At 42.6% G+C, this 19,545-nt stretch overlaps 1 protein-coding gene across 10 annotated transcripts in view; it reads right to left on the minus strand.

Moving 5' to 3' along the window:
• Positions 1-19,304, minus strand: part of ppip5k1a (diphosphoinositol pentakisphosphate kinase 1a) — a 142,912-nt gene extending 123,608 nt beyond the window's left edge. For 8 of the 10 annotated variants that reach the window (XM_068015562.1, XM_068015560.1, XM_068015558.1 and 5 more), the window contains exons 1-2: positions 19,217-19,304; positions 1,015-1,457 (exon numbers count right to left, since the gene is read on the minus strand). In XM_068015562.1, the coding sequence (XP_067871663.1) occupies positions 1,015-1,158 (144 nt within the window). In that variant the 5' untranslated portion in view covers positions 1,159-1,457; positions 19,217-19,304. Of the gene's footprint in view, positions 1-643; positions 712-1,014; positions 1,458-19,216 lie in introns of those variants that run through there. The other 2 variants (XM_068015561.1, XM_068015564.1) reach the window with 2 other exon arrangements.
• Between the last annotated feature and the right edge of the window lie 241 nt (positions 19,305-19,545).

Here is a 19,545-nt window from a genome sequence, read left to right on the forward strand (position 1 = left end):
AGCATACTAATACTGCTATGTATCTACACGAGGCAAGGTTGAAAATGGAACAGGTTAGATACACGATATCATTTCAGTTAGGAGCGTACCAAGTTATCAAAATCATTAATTAAGTCCTTTCAAACTTAAACAGCAAGTCCCCAGATTCCATCTCCAGTCTAGGATGAGTTATGTGATCTCAGGCAGTCTGATGATCGCCATGATTTGCCTTTGTGCTTCCCCCAAATTAAGGATGGGGAAGAAAGTAGCCAAGGCTTCCACTCCTCATTGCCACCAATAATCCCTGCTGTGAAGTGTGTGGATATGGAACGAGGACAAATGACACTCAGCTCTGATAGCCTCCACTGTAAAGCTCAGCCATGAAGAATGGCCATTTGAGGATAACAGGCTAAGCTGCCAATGCACGTGGAACTGAACCACTGCACTTGACAACAGCCTGCCAACATTTCGCATCTAAGCTCACAGATGAAGAATGAACCAAGTAGCAGAGGCATCTACATTATACCCAAGCAAGGAATCAACACCTTGAGGAGGGGAGAGCAGAGAGAAAAAATGAAAGACACATACAATGCAATATTGTGATAAAAGTGGCACTCAGCTGTTCGAAAGCATAAAAATTATTCCTTAGAACAATGCACCTCACCTTTAATAACAGCACATTCTGGAAATACAGTGCTGAGTTAACTTTGTTTCAACATCAAAGGTTAACAACTGTAGATAAAAGCAAATTTCCTTCCATGATATAAAGACAAAAAACATAGAACACAACCACAAAACTATCTCGCTTTTCTGTCAAGCATGACCCATTAAATAAAATCACATCAGCCCTGTCAAGTCATATTATTTGCAATGCAAAACTGCTTTGTTGATTCTGCTGAAGCCTTTTTTCTAATTAAAGAAAGCGAACTGTAGACCAATTTATTGCTTTCATTGCTGAGTAATTTGTTTTCATTTAAATGCCAGCTAAAAAGGTTCAAAGTGAGCAAAGTTTAAAAAAGTAATACATTGGCTTACCGAGTCTGAATCATTTTCATCGTCGTAAAGGTCAAGGTCTTCCGCCTTCATGTTTGATTCCAGATCGTCAATTTCATCCTCCTCACATCCAACAAAGAATTTAGGAGCTGAGTGTTTCCCCTCAAAAGAGGTGGGGGTTGTCATGACAACCTGGTTGACCTTTCATCACGGATATTAGTCATCGTTTAAAAAGAGAGAGCGAGACAGAGATAACTAAACTTCCCATAGTACTAATTCCAGCCTCGGTATCATCACTACTCCAACGATCTTGCTGAGTTTAAGATTTGCCCTTAGAGCATAGTCCAGATCTCCAGAAGTAGTAATTTCAGCACAACAACTTCAGGCTTGCACAGCTGGAGTCAAACCAGCAATTTCCTAACGCAAAAGAAAATTTTCTTCCTCGCACCTCTTTAAAACTCCTTCGTTGTCCTGCGATTAACTATCTGTAGTAGAAAGAAAACAGAATTGGGAACTGAAGGTGACCAGCAGTCACTGATAAATTATGTTTCAACGGTTTTAATTGTCACCAGGTATTTTAACGTCACCTCCTCGCTTATATCAGTTCCTTTGATGCCAAAAATTTGAGGAACTTTTGTTCAAGAATGGACCAGCCAGTCTGAGTCTGACAATATGCAGAAGGATAAAATTTTAAAAGATCTTATTTTCTGATTGTTACAATTTCTCATGTGTTGCATTTTGTGACTGAACATGAAACAAACTCAATGCATTTTCCAATTCTCTCCACCTCTCTCTTTTTCTTAAGGGGGGCTTGGTGTGACCAAGAGCAGCAAATTCAGCACTGATCAGAGACTGAACACTAGACCTTGTGGTTTATGATTCAGTACCATCATTGGAAGTGCATATATACACCAAGCCATTGGAAAGACAACTTATTTTATAACCGACCACTGGAAGGTGCAAGGCAGTGAGAAGAGGTGCTGTACACTTAGTTGTAGCCTCCACTTCCCCCTCCCCCACCCCCCCCATCCCCATTATCAGCAGTATAGCTGCAATCCGGAACTCAGCACCAAGTAGAGGTCATAGGCATAAATCCAAACCCTAAAACAGTGAGTTGGAATTCCACTGATGGAGTTGTCACAAGTCGTCAATAAAGAATAAGCTTGTGAAATTTTTACTATGTTCCCTCAAATTGCAATTTCTCAACACCAATCTCACACATGCAGTTTTCACGATATAGGGACCTTAAAACTGGATCCCCTATCGATCAGTATTTCCCACACAAGCCTACCTATTCCCTCCCTGACTGAGCGCCAGGATAGTATCAATTGGTGCTAAATTAAATGTTGTTATGTGCTGAGAGTCTACACCCATGAGGAACATGTCCAAACTCAAGCATGCCCATATAGAAGACAGGGTAGACTGTCATCACATTAGCTGGAACTGAAATTGAAACCAGAACCTAGAGGTATCAGCTGGACAGCAAGTCCTGACTGGTTGATGCACTTTGCACCCAGTCCCCTCAAAACACCATCCATATGAGCAGAACTGTTAAAAGGAGAATGGTTTCAGGTTGCGGGTTCAAGTCCCACTCGAGAGGCTTGAGCACATAATCTAGGTTGACCAAGGGGGGGAACGCTGCACCATCTGAGGCTTCATCTTTCAGACAAGATGTTAAACTGAGGCCCGCCTGCCCTCTCAGACATAAAAGATCCCATGGTACTATTTGAAGAAGAGCAGGAGACTTCTCCCTGGTATCCCAGCCAATATTTATTCCTCAACCAACATCACAAAAAAGATTATCTTATCATCACATTGGTGATTGTGGGAGCTTGCTGTGTGCAAATTAGTTGCTATATTCCCATGCAGTATAACACTTCAAAAAGTACTTCATTAGCTGTAAAGTACTTTGGGTTGGAAAAGGCGCAATATCGAAATCTGGAACTTTCTATAGATTCCTCCTGTGAAGCAGTAACTCATGTGAAATCTAATAAAACAGCACTTTCAAAAAGGAGCTTAAACACACAGCATAAGACTTCAATACTGAAATGGTTCTTCACTGACTAAAAACACGCTTTCTTTTTATTCGTCATGGGATGTGAGCATCACTGGCAAGACCAGCATTTACTGCCCATCCTCAAGTGCCCTTGAGCAGGTGGTGGTGCACTGCCTACAACGGAGTGGCTTGCTAGACCATTTCAGAGGGCAGTTACATTGGTGTGGGTCTGGAATCACTGTAGGCCAGACCGGGTAAAGCTGGCAGACTTCCTCCCCTGAAAGGCATTAGTGAACCAGATAAGGTTTTACGACAATCCGGTAGTTTCATGATCATTATGAATGAGACCGGTATTTTATTCCAGATTTATTAATTGAATTTAAATTTCCCCAGCTGCCCTGGTGGGAATTGAACTCATGTCTCCAGAGATAAAAACAAGAAATACTGGAACCACTCAGCAGGTCTGGCAGCATCTGTGGAAAGAGAAGCAGAGTTAACGTTTCGGGTCAGTGACCCTTCCTCGGAACTGACAAATATTAGAAATGTCACAGGTTATAAGCAAGTGAGGTGGGGGTGGGGCAAGAGATAACAAAGGAGAAGGTGTAGATTGGACAAGGCCATATAGCTGACCAAAAGGTCATGGAGCAAAGGCAAACAATATGTTAATGGTGTGTTGAAAGACAAAGCATTAGTACAGAAAAGGTGTTAACGGACTGAATATTGAACAGCAGCAAGTGCAAACATGAAAAAAAACAGTGGGTAAGCAAACTGAACAAACTAAGATGAAATGAAAAGGTGAAATACCGAAACAACTTGTGGCTATTAAAAACTTGGTGCTATCAGAATTTCCACTCTATGTTTTAATGCAGACAAGGAGCAGGTGCTTACTCGTAAAACATTTGTGGCTCTTAGACCACAGCCGTGTGCATCAGCAGTCAGGAGTCATGCTAATTACAAACCTAAGCAATAAACTACCAGAATCCCAGAGTTAGCAACATTCCTTCCTACCCTTTCTGGATGAATCAGCATTTAAGACCAGAGTACGTGACTACAATAATCAAACATATCATGCCACTGCATATAGGGCTTGCATAACCTCAAATGATCATAATTGCAGACACAATAAAAGAAGGGATAGTGCTGCTCCCTTTAATTTAAAGGCTCCAGATTTCCCAGTAATATGCAGTCTACAGAACAATCCATTTGTTTTTCTCTCCTGCCCTGAAGGAAATGACTCTCACCGGGGTATGTATGGTTCTGCAGCTGATAGTCACCGTACAGAACTGTTCCCAAGCTGCCGTTAGTTACATGTAAACTTGGACAACAAGCATCAGCTAGATATCCACAGCTAAATCCAATCCTGTAACACTCAGCACCCACATACATACACTTCCAGAGGATGGAGGAGGTGGGAGAAAAGAAAAAGAGTTGCTATGTAATTATTTGGAATGGGAACCCTGGCTGCTTTTGATCCTCCTAACCTTGGGCAATGAAGGTAAAGCTGGTTTGGCCAAGATGAGCTAACTCAGCACAGTTGGTATCCATATTGTTTTCAGTTTCAACCATATGCAAATAATAGCATCCATACAAACTCACTACTGGGAATATCCACAACAGCTTTAATGTTCCGGAGTCATCTCACCAGCCTATTCCCATCACCCATTGTCTCGGATCTGTCCTTATTCCTTCTCTTATTTCTTCTCCTAGCTTCACTTTATCAATCTATTTGATAGTAAGGAGAGAAAAACAACTAGAGAGTTCAATCTCACACTACCATCAACTGCCTACTTTCAACTCCATATCACCTGACTCTGCCCTTGCCTCAGCCTATCTGATGCTCAAACACTCATCCATGCCTTTTTATCGCTAGTCTTAACTATTCCAATGTGCTCCTGGCCAACCTCCCATCTTCCACCCTCCATGAACTACAGCACATCCAAAGCTCTGCTGCCCAAATCCTAACGTACACCAAGACCCATTCACCCATCACCCTGTGCTCGATACTTAGATTGGTGCCTGGACTGGCCTCAATTTAAAAGTTCTCAAACTTGCTTCCCTTATTTTAATTGCTCCATCATTGTTGCTATGCCTTCAGCTGCCTGGTCCCTAAGCTCTGGAATATCCTCCTTAAACCTGTCTGCTTCTCTACCTCTCTTTCCTCCTTTAAGATGCTCCTTAAAACCTACCTCTTTGACCATTTTTATGGTCATTTGTCCTGATATCTCCTCATGTGGCTCGATGTCAAATTCTGTTCGCTAACTCTCCTGTGAAGCTCCCTGGTGCATTTTACTATGTTAATGGTGCTATAGAAATACAAGTTGGTGTTGAAATCAGGAGCAGAAACCATGAAGCTGATCCTTTCCTCCCTGTCTCAGGGGCACTCAGATTAAATGTACTCCCTAACAGCCACTCTCTCCTATATCAGATTACTCAGCAAAGGCTGGCACCGGAACTCTGTGGCTCAAGCACATACAGACTTCACCAACTGTTAGGGGAGCCAATTAATGTGTTTTGTTCTTTCTCTACATCTATCCTAGTTGTAAGGGAAACACTGTACAGGTTCTGAAACCACATCACTACCTGTCCAAAGTGCAGACAGGTACCAGACACTCAGGCAACAGCAACTATGTTTTTATTACATTACAAATATTAAATAGTCCAGGGTTGTCCAAATCTGGAAAAGTCAGCACAACACTAGGGAGTGCATTTATGGACTGAGCCATTAGGGGACCTCAATCAATTTTCTCCTCTTCCTATTCTGGTATTCCACTAGATAACACAAGCAACTTAATGGGACCCCTGCATCATACACACAAGCTTGCATGGATAAACTGAATCAATGTGGCAAAATACAGTTAAACTGGACTTTTTAAGACTCTGCCATTAAAGTTTCATATAGTGAATTTAATGAGCTGAAGGAGGCGAAAGGAATCTCACTGGCAAAATCTATTCTCAAAAGTCAAGCAGTTACACTGAATTACATTTAAGAATTAACATGGTTTTGCTGCACATAAAAAAAATCCTTGTTTAGTCAGTAAACATCAATGCCATCACCAGAAATAGTGAGCTGGCAGGGATCCTGAGACAGGCAATGTGAGAGAGATAAATTTAAACAAAGGATGCTGAATATTCCCTCTTTACTTTGTGTACCTTCCCCACCTCCAAACCACGCAACCCATCTACTCCCTCATACCTTTAAACCCCAAGTTCTCTGTCACTATTTCTAGATTTACTTAGTCTTCTTTCCTGCTTTTTTTCAACCGACCGGCCTTGGTCCTTCACCTAGGTGCTTAAACATATGACTGAGGAACAAACCAACCAATCAGGTCTGAGAATCATTACCAAGAATACATCACAAGAAGCTAACAGCAGGGCACACCAGAACAATAAAATGTAAAATAAAAACAAGAGGTTCTGATGTGAAACTCAGGCATGGACTTGCTAGAATTCATGGCCTGGTCTGTGCTGTAACTACTATGTACCATGAAATTTCATCTTTCAACTAGAAAGACTCACATTCCAAGTGTGTTTTAAAGTCTTTATTACTACTGCTTTTATTTAGTTAAGGTAGTGCACTCAATTGCCTATTTTATTGCACCAAGACCACCTGGCATCAATTTGCCACAACAAGCTCACATATTCTGATGCTGAAACAGTACAAGGGAGGGAGGCAGAGATTTATGCCATAGTCAACTACACAGCATTCACACAGCTACAAAGATGGTGCCTTGCTACAGGAAGTGCCTTACTACTTCGGCTTTTGCAAACGAGGGCATTATATAATTTAATTTTTAATAAGTCGTCAGCAGTGTGAATTATTGCTCCACTGTCATCACCAAGAGCTATGAAGAATTTCACCTTCTCAGACAGGGTGCTACAGCAGAAATGGTCTCACTGCTTCCTGGTTAGAGAGGGGAAAGAAATAATCAGCCAGATTCCCAGTGATGCCAGCTGGAAATTGGTAATATGGACATCAGATAAAGACCATATCAAGCTTGGGGATTGGCTGTGAAGGAAATGGGCTCAATTAACTGTCAAAATTGTCTTGTACGTTTTTAACTCTCAATATTTCTTCCCATGACATCAAACACGAGCACTGAGACTCCTGTTGATTGGTCTACACCATAAACGTTAACCTATCTTGTCTCCTGACCAAAACAATGTCTTGTAAGAGAAGCTGTTGCCTAAAATTTCAACTTCCCTTTTATATAACATTGTGTTTTTTGGTTCCAGCACAAAATAGATTATATGGAGATAAATGATCTAATGTATTCCATACCATGCCACTAAACCATAACACAGGCACACACACACACACACACACACACAGACTACACTAAGCAAGGCAAGATGGGACCTTTCATTCCAATGGTGACCACAGTGTCACAGCTGCTTTAATAAGACTGAATGACACAAATTGCTGTAGTTTACCTGAATCTTTAACACTGATTGACTGTCGAAAGCAGGTTCATCAGCATCAGCGAAAAGATCAGTTAAAGATGAAGGATCCCATCTTGCCTTCCTCTGTGTGCTTGTTATGGTTTAGTGGGATGGTGTGTAATACATTAGTTCATTTATCTCCATATAATCTATTCTGTGCTGGAACTGCAAGCTCAATTCTGCTTTCACAATTGATGTGTGACAAGAAAATCTTGTGATGTTTTTTCACTTTGTTTCTGGGTCGCCTTTTGTCATGGAGAACAGATTTTTTTTATTAGCAAAGAGCATTTGCCTAACAGTCAACTGAAATCTGTTCGGTTTTTCATAAAAACACAATGTTATATAATAAAGGCAAGTTGAAATTTATGCAAGAGCTTCTCTTACAGGTCATTGAGATTGACAATGGTCACCACTCAGATGAAGGATCGCATCTTGCCTTGCTCACTCTCATCAAAGGCTCTACCATACCCCATTTGTTTTTTTATGCGAGTTTGTAATTATGATTAAAGTTACATTCCAAAAAGTTAACCTAACCTGCCTTTCCCTTGCAAACATTTGTTGTACTTGGTTATTTTACTTAACATTTATTGCTGTTAATAGTAGCAAAATAATCCACTACTTGGTTAACAAAGTTGTATGCTGCTTTGAATGTTACTCCTACTGGACACTTGATTACAGTGGTCCATGTGCACAGTAAAAAGGCCTCTCAAGATAGACAGAGGAGTAATTACTCTGCAATGAGTTATTTTTGTTTCCTCTTGATTAAACAACCACAGGACAATGAGCAGTTGAAACAGCTGCTAACAGCTTTCCCATTAAACCGAGTGGAACCTACAAGTGGATTAAGCAGTCATTCGCTTGCTGTCTTGCTAACAGCTCAGCAGAAAATCCACCAGTTTGCAATTTCAGGGCTGGAATCTGGCAGTCCTAATTATAGCCAGAATCACAAAGCAGATTTATTCAAATGCTAGAGATATTTAGCAATTATTATTTAGTAATTATTAAGCAAAAACTTTGGTTCCAGGTACTCACAGAGATCCGGAGAGAGATTCCATGCTGGGACAGTTATTTCTGAAACACGTGTAATGCAATGCCATAAGCTGCAGATGACTACCCAGCTGAAATATGACAGCTGCTTAACTTAATACTATAACAGGACCTTAACACTGTCACTCTTTACAGTCCAAGCATTGCTGGATAGCCCAAGACCAACACTCTGTCCCATAATTTGATGTTATTTTCAACTGGAGCCCACATGCACAATCTGTAATTATTCTAGAAAGGGATAGCAATAATCAGGGAGACCTAATTAGTTTTCAAGTACAAGTCTCCTTCAAACTTGCATGTAATTGCCACTCTGAACAGTATGGGACAAGGTCTTAGGCATCAATTGTCAGCCCTAGCTGCTGAGTCAGAAGACTGAGTTAAAGTCCCACTCAAGGGACTTGAGCACATAATCCAGGCCGGCACTCCCAGTACGGTACTGAAAGAGTGCTGCACTATTGGAAGTGCCTTCTTTCAGATGAGCATCTTATGTTAAACCGAGGTCCTGTCTTCCCTCGCAGGTGAGCATAAAAGATCCCACGCCATTATTTCGAAGCAAAGAAAAGGGTTTTTCCCCATTGTCCTGGGCAATATTTATCCCTCAGTTAATATCACTGAAACAGATTATCTGGTCATTATCTATTGGTGTTTGAGAGAGTTTTCTGTGCACAAATTGGCTGCTATGTTTCCTAAATTCTGTGCCGTAAATGACTAACTTCAAAAAGTACTGCAATGGCTTAAAGCACTTTGGGACATCCTGAGGTGCTGAAAGGCACTACATAAATGCAAGTCTGTCTTTAAGATACAGATACAATAATCAGCCCGCTGTTGCACACCTCTGAATGAACAGCTAAAGAACACTGAAAAAGGAAGAGACAACCCACATGAAGTCGTCACACTTGGCATTCAAAACTATTTCAATAAGAATTTTTTTATTTTCAAAAAATCCTCTACTTTGAGACATCTTAGAACACATATCGATTAAAAAGTTAAAAAAAGTTGTCCTAGATTTTTGAGGTTTTGATGCTGTATTGATTCTTGAAGACTTTCTGTCCTGTACCAATTTAGAAGTAGACACCAGGATGCAACATCCTTCCAAACTGATTTTTCTCTGCATGTCATGTGTGGATTGCTGCCAGGTTCACCCATGCCACTTCTGGCCCATGTATGACAGCATATGAAACAGTAAATGGAAGAGAATGGCACTGAGTTTCCACTCCCTCTGCCAAATCTGATGCGTAATGGCACATTTGCCCTGCACTGACACGGTTGAATATGTCGTACACAGGGCATGTGCAGATTATTACATTTTCCCTTTCATTTTTGGGAAACCAGATGAACGGCCAAGCTCCAAAGTGCAAGATAATACCATGTTGGAAAGAGTAAGGAAGATGGTTAGGTAAATCAAGCAGTAGTCAATAGATGACACCAAGCTTTAGATTGTAGGAAGAAGGGAAAACAGAAATGTAAAAAAAAGAGTTCCACAGTTTTGAGATGCTGGCAATAAATAAAGAGGAAACTACTACAGATGCTGGAAATCTGAAAAGGCAAGAGAAAATAAGAGTTGGAAATAGTTCAAGTCTGGAGGGGAGAAACATGCAGAGCGATATATCTGCAACCTAAGAAGGGAAAAGGTACGAAGCTGAGAACACATAGAATAGTCTTGTCAACAAGACAGAGTGCGCGAAAAAGGACAAAGATAGGACAAATGAGAAAAAGTGAGCAAGAGAGAGCACAGAAAGATGTTAACAGATACTCCACAAACACAAGGATTAGCAGTTGATGGCAAAGCAATTGTTTATAGCTGTTTAAAGATCTGTCTTACTTCAAATCATAAATAACTATTTTTAATATTTCTTCATGAGCATCTGCATATCTGAATTGGCAGATGGCAGCAACCTGGGGGTACAGCTAAGACTAAGGAAGGATGCAACATAATACAAGATGATATTAGAAAAGTTGCAGACTAGGCAGTCAAATGGCAACTGAACTTTTACGTAAATAAATGTGTGGTGATGCACTTTGGTAGGAAAAACAGAAACATCACCTACAACTTAGAAAATAAGAAACTGAATGGGGTAGAAGGGTAAAGAGATCTAGGAATACAGTGAACAAATCATTAAAAGCAGCATCACAGGTCAGCGAAGCAACTAAAATGCGAACTAAACACAGCACTAGGATTTATTTCTAGGGATACAGAATTCAAAAGTAGTGAAGTTACATTAAACTTGTACAAGACCCTGGTCAGGCCGTACTCAGTACTGAACACAGTTCTGGTCTCCATACTGTATAGAAACACTGGAGAAAGCGCAAAAAAAGATTTACAATGATGGTACCAGAACTGAGATTATAGCTAAGGGGAAAGATTGAACAGGTTGTGGACTTTTTCTTCAGAAAAGTGAAGACTAAGAGGTGATCTGGTAGACCTTTTTAAAATGATGAATAGGTTGGACAGGGGAGATGTGGGGAGAATATTTCCACTTGTGGGAGAATCCAAAACTAGGGGTCATAAATACAAGAGAGTTACTAATAAATTCAACAGGGAAATAAGGAGAAATTTCTTTACTCAAAGAGTGGATGTGAAACTCGCTCCCACTGGAAGTGGTTGAGGCAAAAAGCTATGATGCTTTCAAATGGGGGACATTATAGTGATAACGTTATAGGACTAGTAATCCAGAGGCCTGGACTAATGCACCAGAGACATGAGTTCACATTGCACCATGGCAGCTGGGGAAACTTAAATCCAAATTTTTTAAAAATCTGGAATAAAGTGCTAGTGTCATTAATAATCATGAAATTACCGATTGTCATAAAAACCCATCTGGTTCACTAATGTCCTTTAGGGAAGGAAATCTGCCATCCTTACGCAGTCTGGCTTACATGTGACTCCATACCCATAGAAATGTAGTTGATTCTTAACTGCCCTCTGAAATGGCCTCGCAAGCCACTCAGTTCAAGGGCAATTAGGGAAGAACAATTATTGCTGGCCTTGCCAATGACGCCCACACACAAAGAATGAATTTTACAAAACGAAACTAGGTGAGTACGAGAGAAAGATAGGCTGAAAGGCTGGGATGAGGTAGATGGAATGGGAGGAGGCTCGTGTGGAGTATATACACCAGTACACACTCATTAAGCTGAATGGCCTGTTCCTATCCTGTATATTCAATGTAATCTTTCCCTGTTGTGTGGAGCAGAACAGCAGCATGGACCTGCAAACACAGAGGCAAATAGCATAGATGAATTTTAGGGAAAGCTAGATAATAAGCATGAGGGAGAAGAATAAAACGATATGTTGATAGGGTTAGATGAATAGGGTGGGGAGGAAGCCCGTATGGAGCTTAAACCAGCACAGACCAGTTGGGCCAAATGGCCTGTTTCTGTGCTGCAAATAGTATGCATACATGTTTCACATTCTGATCAAGTTGCTGTACATTTGCAGTAATTTCTGAAGGACAGGAGGATGGAAATACAAGAATATCACACTGCCATAGTAAGGGATACTCCTTTTGAGGTTGAGTTGAGGCACATCATTAGAACAGTAGAGGGAGTCTTACTCTCTCAATCCTGACTGGTTTACTCTTGCTACTATTCCTACGTATTTAACTCGTGCTGTACCTGCCCTGGGAGTATTTGATGGGACAGTGTAGAGGGAGCTTTTTCCCCCCCTTTGGAGTGTTTAATGGGGACAGTTTAGAGGGAGCTTCACTCTGTATCTAACCTTTTTTTTTTTAATACCTCAGGCCCCTTTTATTTTTGTTGAGGGGGGCCTTCATTCCTTTGGCCCACTTTATATACATTTTAAATAAATTGCTTTATTAAAAACAGATAAATAAAACAGAACTCAAATTAAAATGCAATTTTCCGCATCTATGATGCACTCCAGCCCGTGGCGCCCACTAGTTGCGGAAGGCCTCACGCGAACTGGTGGACACCGCTTGCTCCCTCTCCAGAGACAACCGGGCGCAAACGTAACCTAAGAGGGGCAGGCAATCTGGGCGGACGGAGCCCCGACGGCCTGCTGCCTGAACTTGTGAATTGCTACCACGGCCAGGCCCAGGAGCAAATCGATGAGGAGATCCTCCTCCCGGCCCACACCTCTCCGCACCGCTGCCTAAAGATCAGGAGTATGGGGCTAAAGTGCAACCAAAACTTGAGGAGCAGCCCCCTTAAAAACTCAAAGAGGGGCTGCAACCTCGCATTCCCCATATAAACATGAAACACGGACTCGTCCAACCTGCAGAAATTACAGGGGCCTGGGAGTCTGTGAACCTACATAAAAGTCCTTTGCATGGGACTGCCTTGTGCAGCACTCTCCACCCCAGGTCTCTAATGTAAAAGGGAGAGGACTCACGCGTACAGAGACTTCACCACCAGATGGCAACACGGACCTCCATGGCAGCAGACAAGGGTGCAGAAGTGGAGAGTGTGCAGGAGTAGCGAGTACCAGGAAACCCCTCCGCGCGGTGTGGAATGGTACAGAGGGTATTTCCTAGAGGTGGCTCAGGTTGTGTGGGACCGGCTTCCAAGGAAGGTTTCAGGACTTGGGTCCATTGAGCAGTTCTGGCTGAGCAGCTGTCAGCTCAGCCGGAAGCGCTCCACACTCCCGAGCATCCTCGATGCCTGCAGTGAAGGGCGTCCTGGAGGCTTCAGCTACTCCTCAACTTGTCAGTCCATCCCCAGAGCCAGCCACCCGGACAGCCAGGGCCCTCTCCTCCACCAGTGGGAGAGCACCCTGACTAGAGGTGACCATGTTCTAGACTCTGAACAGATCCCAGTAAAAGACAGGCAACTCCTTCGGAGAGGTGCAACTACCGTTTGCCGCCAGAAGCTGCGTGTCGTCTTGAAGGCGGAAAAAATATGACCGCCAGCGCACACCATCTTGGAGATTGCTCGACCTACCGGTATCTCTGCGGGGTCCGAAGTTGGAGTGTCGCAGCCTGGGTACGGACACAAACCAGCAACTGACCGCCCTCCTCAATCTGGAGACCCAGGACCACGGCAGAGACCCAGTGTTTCCTCTTGCCCCAGAAGAAATTGACGAGCTTCTTCTGGATCTTGGCAGCACTAAAGTGATCAACCGGTAGCACAACATCAAGGCCACCAACTGAATTATGACCAGCGCTCAGCCCCTGTAGGAAAGCACAGCGCCCTAGCTGAGTGGTGACTTTTGCCTCCAACTCCTGCCAGTTTGGCGGCCAGGATTCCACAGTGGGACTCAGGTAGACTCCCAGATAGAGGAAGTGCGTGCTGCTCACGCAAAGGCATTAATTCCTCTGGCAGCAAGTCCACCTGCCACTGACTCTCCCAATTGATCCTCGCGGAGGATACTGCAGGATCTGCTGGCACTCGTGCATCCTCCACAAGTCAACATGATCTGTGACCATAAGGAGCACGTCATCGGCGTAAGCTGAGGACAACGTGCATGCGTGGCCCATGCAGAGCAAAACCTGTCAACCTCCTGCGAAGCAGGCACAGGAATGGCTCCACAGAGATGGTACATAATTGGCCCGACATGGGACATCCCTGGCCTTACTCCTCTCCCAAAATGAAGGGGCACAGTCAAGGACCCATTAACTTTGACCACTCTATGGTGACATACAAAAGTCAGGCCTTGGCCACAATATGCAGCCCAAGTCCCGAAAAGATATTCATGATCCACCCTGTCAAACGCCTTCTCCTGATCAAGGGAGAGAAAGGCAACTGACAGACCAGTCCTCTGGGAAAGATGGATGGACCGGCCCAGGACATACAAACATACAAATTAGGAGCAGGAGTAGGCACTCGGACCCTCGAGCCTGCTCCGCCATTGAACAAGATCACAGCTGACCTGATTGCAACCTTAACGCCTACACCCTTTAAACTTTCACCCCCTTGATATGAAATGGTATAGGACTGGTCAGGGTGGATCATGTGGGCCAGCATGGAGCCAAGACAGGTAGACATAGTCCAGGCAAAGATCTGATAATCCGTGCTGAGGAGGGAGACCGGGTGCTATTTCTTAAGCAGGTGGCGATCACCCCTGTTCGGCAGGAAAACAACCACCCTTTGCCATGAGAGGGGAATCTCCCCAGTCATTAGGCTTTCCCCCAGGACCCAGGCGTAACTACCCCCCAGTACCCCCTAGAATGCCCTGAGGGATTCCACTGCCAGCCCGTCCAGCCTTAGGAATTTGCCCCTCAAGAGCTGTGGAGGGCACCAGTCAGCTCCTCCTATGTTAGCGAAGCCTCCAGTCCTTAGTGCTAGCACCCACCTGGATGAGTACAAAAAAATCATTTACAAAGAACAGCATTAATGCATTTTGACCTAAATTCAGCTATAATAGTAAAAGGCAGTTATACAGCAGCAGAGGTTCATAACATATATAGTATTTCCCTACTCTTGGGTATCCCTGATGGTTTGTTTTAATGTGTCAAGCCCCATTTGTACTGTAATAAGCCACACAAGGGTGAAATTCAGTCTGTCCTTTTGACTGAAAGTTAATGCTGTTCCCTTTGCCTCAATAATGATGCACTCCTTCAACCAGGTATTGGGAGCAGGAGTTTTGAATCAAAAAGTCTGCAGTCTCTGTCTTGTGTTGTGTTGCAGCTTCGCTCTGAAGAGCTGGCAAATTATACAGGAAAGTAAATTTAAAACTGTAATCACCTGAAGATTGAAAAAATGTAGCATAGGATGGTCAGTGTTATTTATAAATGATAGAGATTTTAAAATATATACTGTACTGATCAAATGTTCCCATCTCTCGCTGAATGTGTTACTTTATTTTAGTGCTCGCTGATTTGAGGATTCTTGCTTCTTGGTAATGGGACACTTTTCTACTTCAAGTACCCTTTGCCTGCAACAAGCACTCAAAAGTTAAACTTTTTCCAAATCTGATAATGACCTAATCACTGTTTTACTGATGTTGGTTGAGTGATAAATGGGAGAAATGCCCTGTTCTTCTTGAAAATAGTACCATGGGATCTTTTACCTGAGAGGGAAGTCGCAGCCTTGGTTTCATGTCTCATCTGAAAGACAGTACCTCTAACAGTGTAGCACTCCTTCAGAACTGCAATGGAATGTTATCCTAGACCCTCCTACATAACCCATTCTTTTCCCAGGCTTCTAAAATATGGAACTCATTCTCTTCCTCAATCTTGGCATGATCTGAGAATCCACAGGATTTTAAAACCCAATCTTGGTGTCACCTAATCATGACTTCATTTACTTTGTTTCTCTTCTACTCTTTTCAACTTTGTCAAGTATGATAGGTCTTCGACCTTCAACTAGGTTTCTCAGTAATAAATAAAAAACATGACCTTACCGGTGCAAGGTCAGGGATGTGTACTGTGGTGCAAAATCATAGAATAGTTACAGCACAGGAGGAGGCCATTCGGCCCATCATGCCCATGCCGTCTCTCAGCAAGAGCAACTCACCTAATCCCACTCCCCCGCCCTTCTCTCTGTAGCCCTGCAAATTTTTTCACTTCAGATAATTCTCCAATTCCCTTTTGAAAGCCTCGATTGAATCTGCCTTCACCACGCTCTCAGGCAGCGCATTCCAGATCCTAACCACGTGCTGTGTAAAAAAGTTTTTCCTCGTGTCGCCTTTGGTTCTTTTGCCAATCACCTTAAATCGGTGTCCTCTGGTTTTTGACTCTTCCACCAACAGGAACAGTTTCTCCCCATCTACTCTGTCCAGACCCCTCATGATTTTGAATACCTCTATCAAATCTCCTCAATCTCCTCTTCTCCAAGGACAACAGACACAGCTCCTCCGACCTATCCACGTAACTGAAATTCCTTATCCCTGCAACCATTCTTATAACTTTTTCCTGCACCTTCTCTAATCCCTTCACATCCTTCCTCAAGTGCGGTGCTCAGAATTGGACGCAATACTCCAGCTGAGGCCGAACCAATGTTTTAGACAGGTTTATCATAACTTCTTTGCTTTTGTACTCTATGCCTCTATTTATATAGACCAGGATCCCATATGCTTTATTACCGCTTTCTCAACCTGCCCTGCCACCTTCAACAATTTTCAACACCTCTGTTCCTGCACCCCCTTTAGAATCGTAATCTTTATTTTATATTGCCTCTCCTCAGTCTTCCTTCAAAATGCATCACTTCACACTTCGATATAGCACCCGCAATCAAGAAACGTCCCAAGGTGCTTTGCACAGGTGCAGTGAAAAAAATGGATGCAGAGCCCAGGGAGGAGATAAATGGAGGGAGGAGGAAGGAGGTGACCGAAAGTTTGAATAAAGAGGCAGGATGCTGTTTAGTCAAACAGTCTATAGGGTACTGGATGAGGAGAGGCACACGGAGGAAAGCAGGATTTGGGGCAGGAAAGAATTCTAGAGAAAAATGCTAGACCTCCACCCTTTCCAAGAGAGAAATGGGAAGAATTTTACATCCATAAAAACTCTTACAAAAAATGTTGAAGATCATAAAAATCTTGTGCAGGTGACTGAACTTCAATAAGGCAATCACGTCACATTGATGAATTGGGGATATGGTGCATTACCAGTGAATGGGGGAAAAGATCTATTCGCATAGAACACAATACAGACACAAGTCTGGTTAATAAAGCCACAAAAAGCAAACCAAGCACAGGGGTTCATTTCCAGAGGGATAGAATTGAAAAGCAGAGAAGTTAATGTTAAATTTGTATAGAACCTTGGTTAGACCACACTTGGAGTACTGAGCACAGTTTTGGTCTCCAAATTATAAAAAGGATATAGAGACACTGGAGAAAGTTAAAACTTTTTTTACAAAGATGATACCTGAACAGAGAGGATATAACCTATCGGGAAAGATTGAACAGGCTGAAGCTCTTCTCTCCATAAGAGACAAGGCTGAGGAGTGACCTAATAGAGGTCTTCAAAATTCTGAAAGGGGTTCACTAGTATAGATATAGAGATGTTTCACTTGTGGGGAAAATAAAACGCAGGGCCATAAGTACAAGATAGTCACTAATAAATCCAATAGGGAATTCCGGAGAAACTTCTTGACCCAGGAGAAACGTGCGCTGTGGATAAAGGAGAGCCCGTTAACGTACTGTACTTGGATTTCCAGAAGGTATTTGACAAGGTGCCACATAAAAGGTTATTGCACAAAGTAGGAGCTCATGGTGTAGGGGGTAACATATTAGCATGGACAGAAGATTGGCTGGCTGGCAGAAAACAGAGTATTCATAAATGGTTCCTTTTCTGATTGGCAGGATGTGACGAATGGAGTCCCGCAGGGGTCTGTGCTGGGGCCGAAACCTTTTACAATTTATATCAATGACTTAGATGAGGGGAGCGATGGCACGGTAGCTAATTTTGCAAATGACACAAAGATAGGTAGGAAAGTTTGTTGTGAAGACGACATAAGGAGGTTGCAGACCGATATAGATAGGTTGAGTGAATGGGCAAAAATCTAGCAGATGGAGTATAACATGGGAAAATTTGAAGTTGTTCACTTTGGCAGGAAGAATTAAAAAAAGCAGAGTATTACTTAAACAGAGAACAACTGCAGAATTCCAAGGTGCAGAGGGATCTAGGTGTTCTAGCGCATGAATCACAAAAAGTTAGTATAAAGTTACAGCAAATAATAAAGAAGGCTAATGGAATGCTATCCTTTATTACAACAACAGGAATTGAAAATGAAAATACAGGTCATTGGTGAGACCACATCTCGAATACTGTGTGCAGTTTAAGGAAGGATGTAAATGCATTGGAGGCAGTTCAGAGGAGGTTTACTAGATTGATACCTGGAGTGAGTGGGTTGTCTTATGAGCAAAGGTTGGACAGACTGGGCTTGTTTTCACTGGAGTTTAGAAGAGTGAGGGGAGACTTGATTGAAGTTTATAAGATCCTGAATGGAGCTTTTTAATTAATTAGTTAAGGGAGAAGCGTTTCCAATTACCTGCAAATACATCAAACTAAGTTTGTGAAGTAACCTCTAAGATGATAACCAGAAACTTTAAAATTTAAGAACCCATCAAAACCATCACTACAAATTATTCTGCAATGAGTTAGTAGGTCTAATAAAAGAAATTCAGAGCACCAAACTGGAGTTCTGCCATGCTCACTTCCTGTTTGCTATTAAAGTAACAAACTGAAAACTTTGACAAACATTCAACAGAAATAAACACATCTTAAAAAGAAAATCAACACGTGCCTAAAACATCACAACCACCTGCAACTGTTGGCACAGTTACAGACTGAATGAGTTTACTTTTTAAAGATTTGCTATTTTCTTAAAGTGACAAACAAACAATTTTAAACTATCTTACAGAGACAGTAGAACGATCACTTCACTTGCTATGAGACTTCAGGCTGCCACAACCCAACAGGAAGACATCAGAGGATGGTGTCATCCATCCAACCATCAGACAGAAACATCCTTCACAATGACAAGTGGCTCTGAACCACAGTGGTTCCTGCATCTCCAAATGGGAAGGCTGATGCTTATAATTTGGGACGGAGGCCTTCAATATCAACAACAAACCCTAATTGCATGACCTTAAATGATTAAAGTCAACCCCTCTACCCCAACCTGCATTATATCAGGGGATAACATCACTGATGCATAGCCCATATCATTACACCCCATGAGCAAGACTCACAGATCAAGGTGAAATAACTGTCAAAACCTATCACTTTTAAGAGGTACTAATGAATAAAAGAATTATAGTTAAGCAGTCATATCTTAAGCCCAATCACAGAGGTTAATTTCTTTCAAAATTAGCCCGTCACAAAAAAAAATCTAGAGTAATTCTGAATCTTAGATACTCACTGCATGAACGGGAAGACTCATTCCCCAGTGAAGTTTCCTTCAATGTTTCACCTCCTTCTTCCTGGCTTCACTCAGCATTTAGGCCCCGGTTAGAAACGCCCCTAACAACCTCCCGACCAACCTAACCTGACACCGGAAGTAGCCTCTGATTGACATCTTAACCTGATAGCGACCGGATCGCGCGGTCCGGGGGGGGCGGGGCCGTGACGTCAAATGCCAATCAGAGCCGGTGACCACCTGCGGGGATATGGATAAACAGCGCCAGCTGAACGCATGGTGGCATGGAGCCGTAACTACACAGCCAAACCTGGCAACATCCAGAGTCCCAA

The sequence above is a fragment of the Heterodontus francisci genome, chromosome 35, assembly GCF_036365525.1.
Source record: "Heterodontus francisci isolate sHetFra1 chromosome 35, sHetFra1.hap1, whole genome shotgun sequence".
Taxonomy (NCBI): Eukaryota; Metazoa; Chordata; class Chondrichthyes; order Heterodontiformes; family Heterodontidae; genus Heterodontus; species Heterodontus francisci.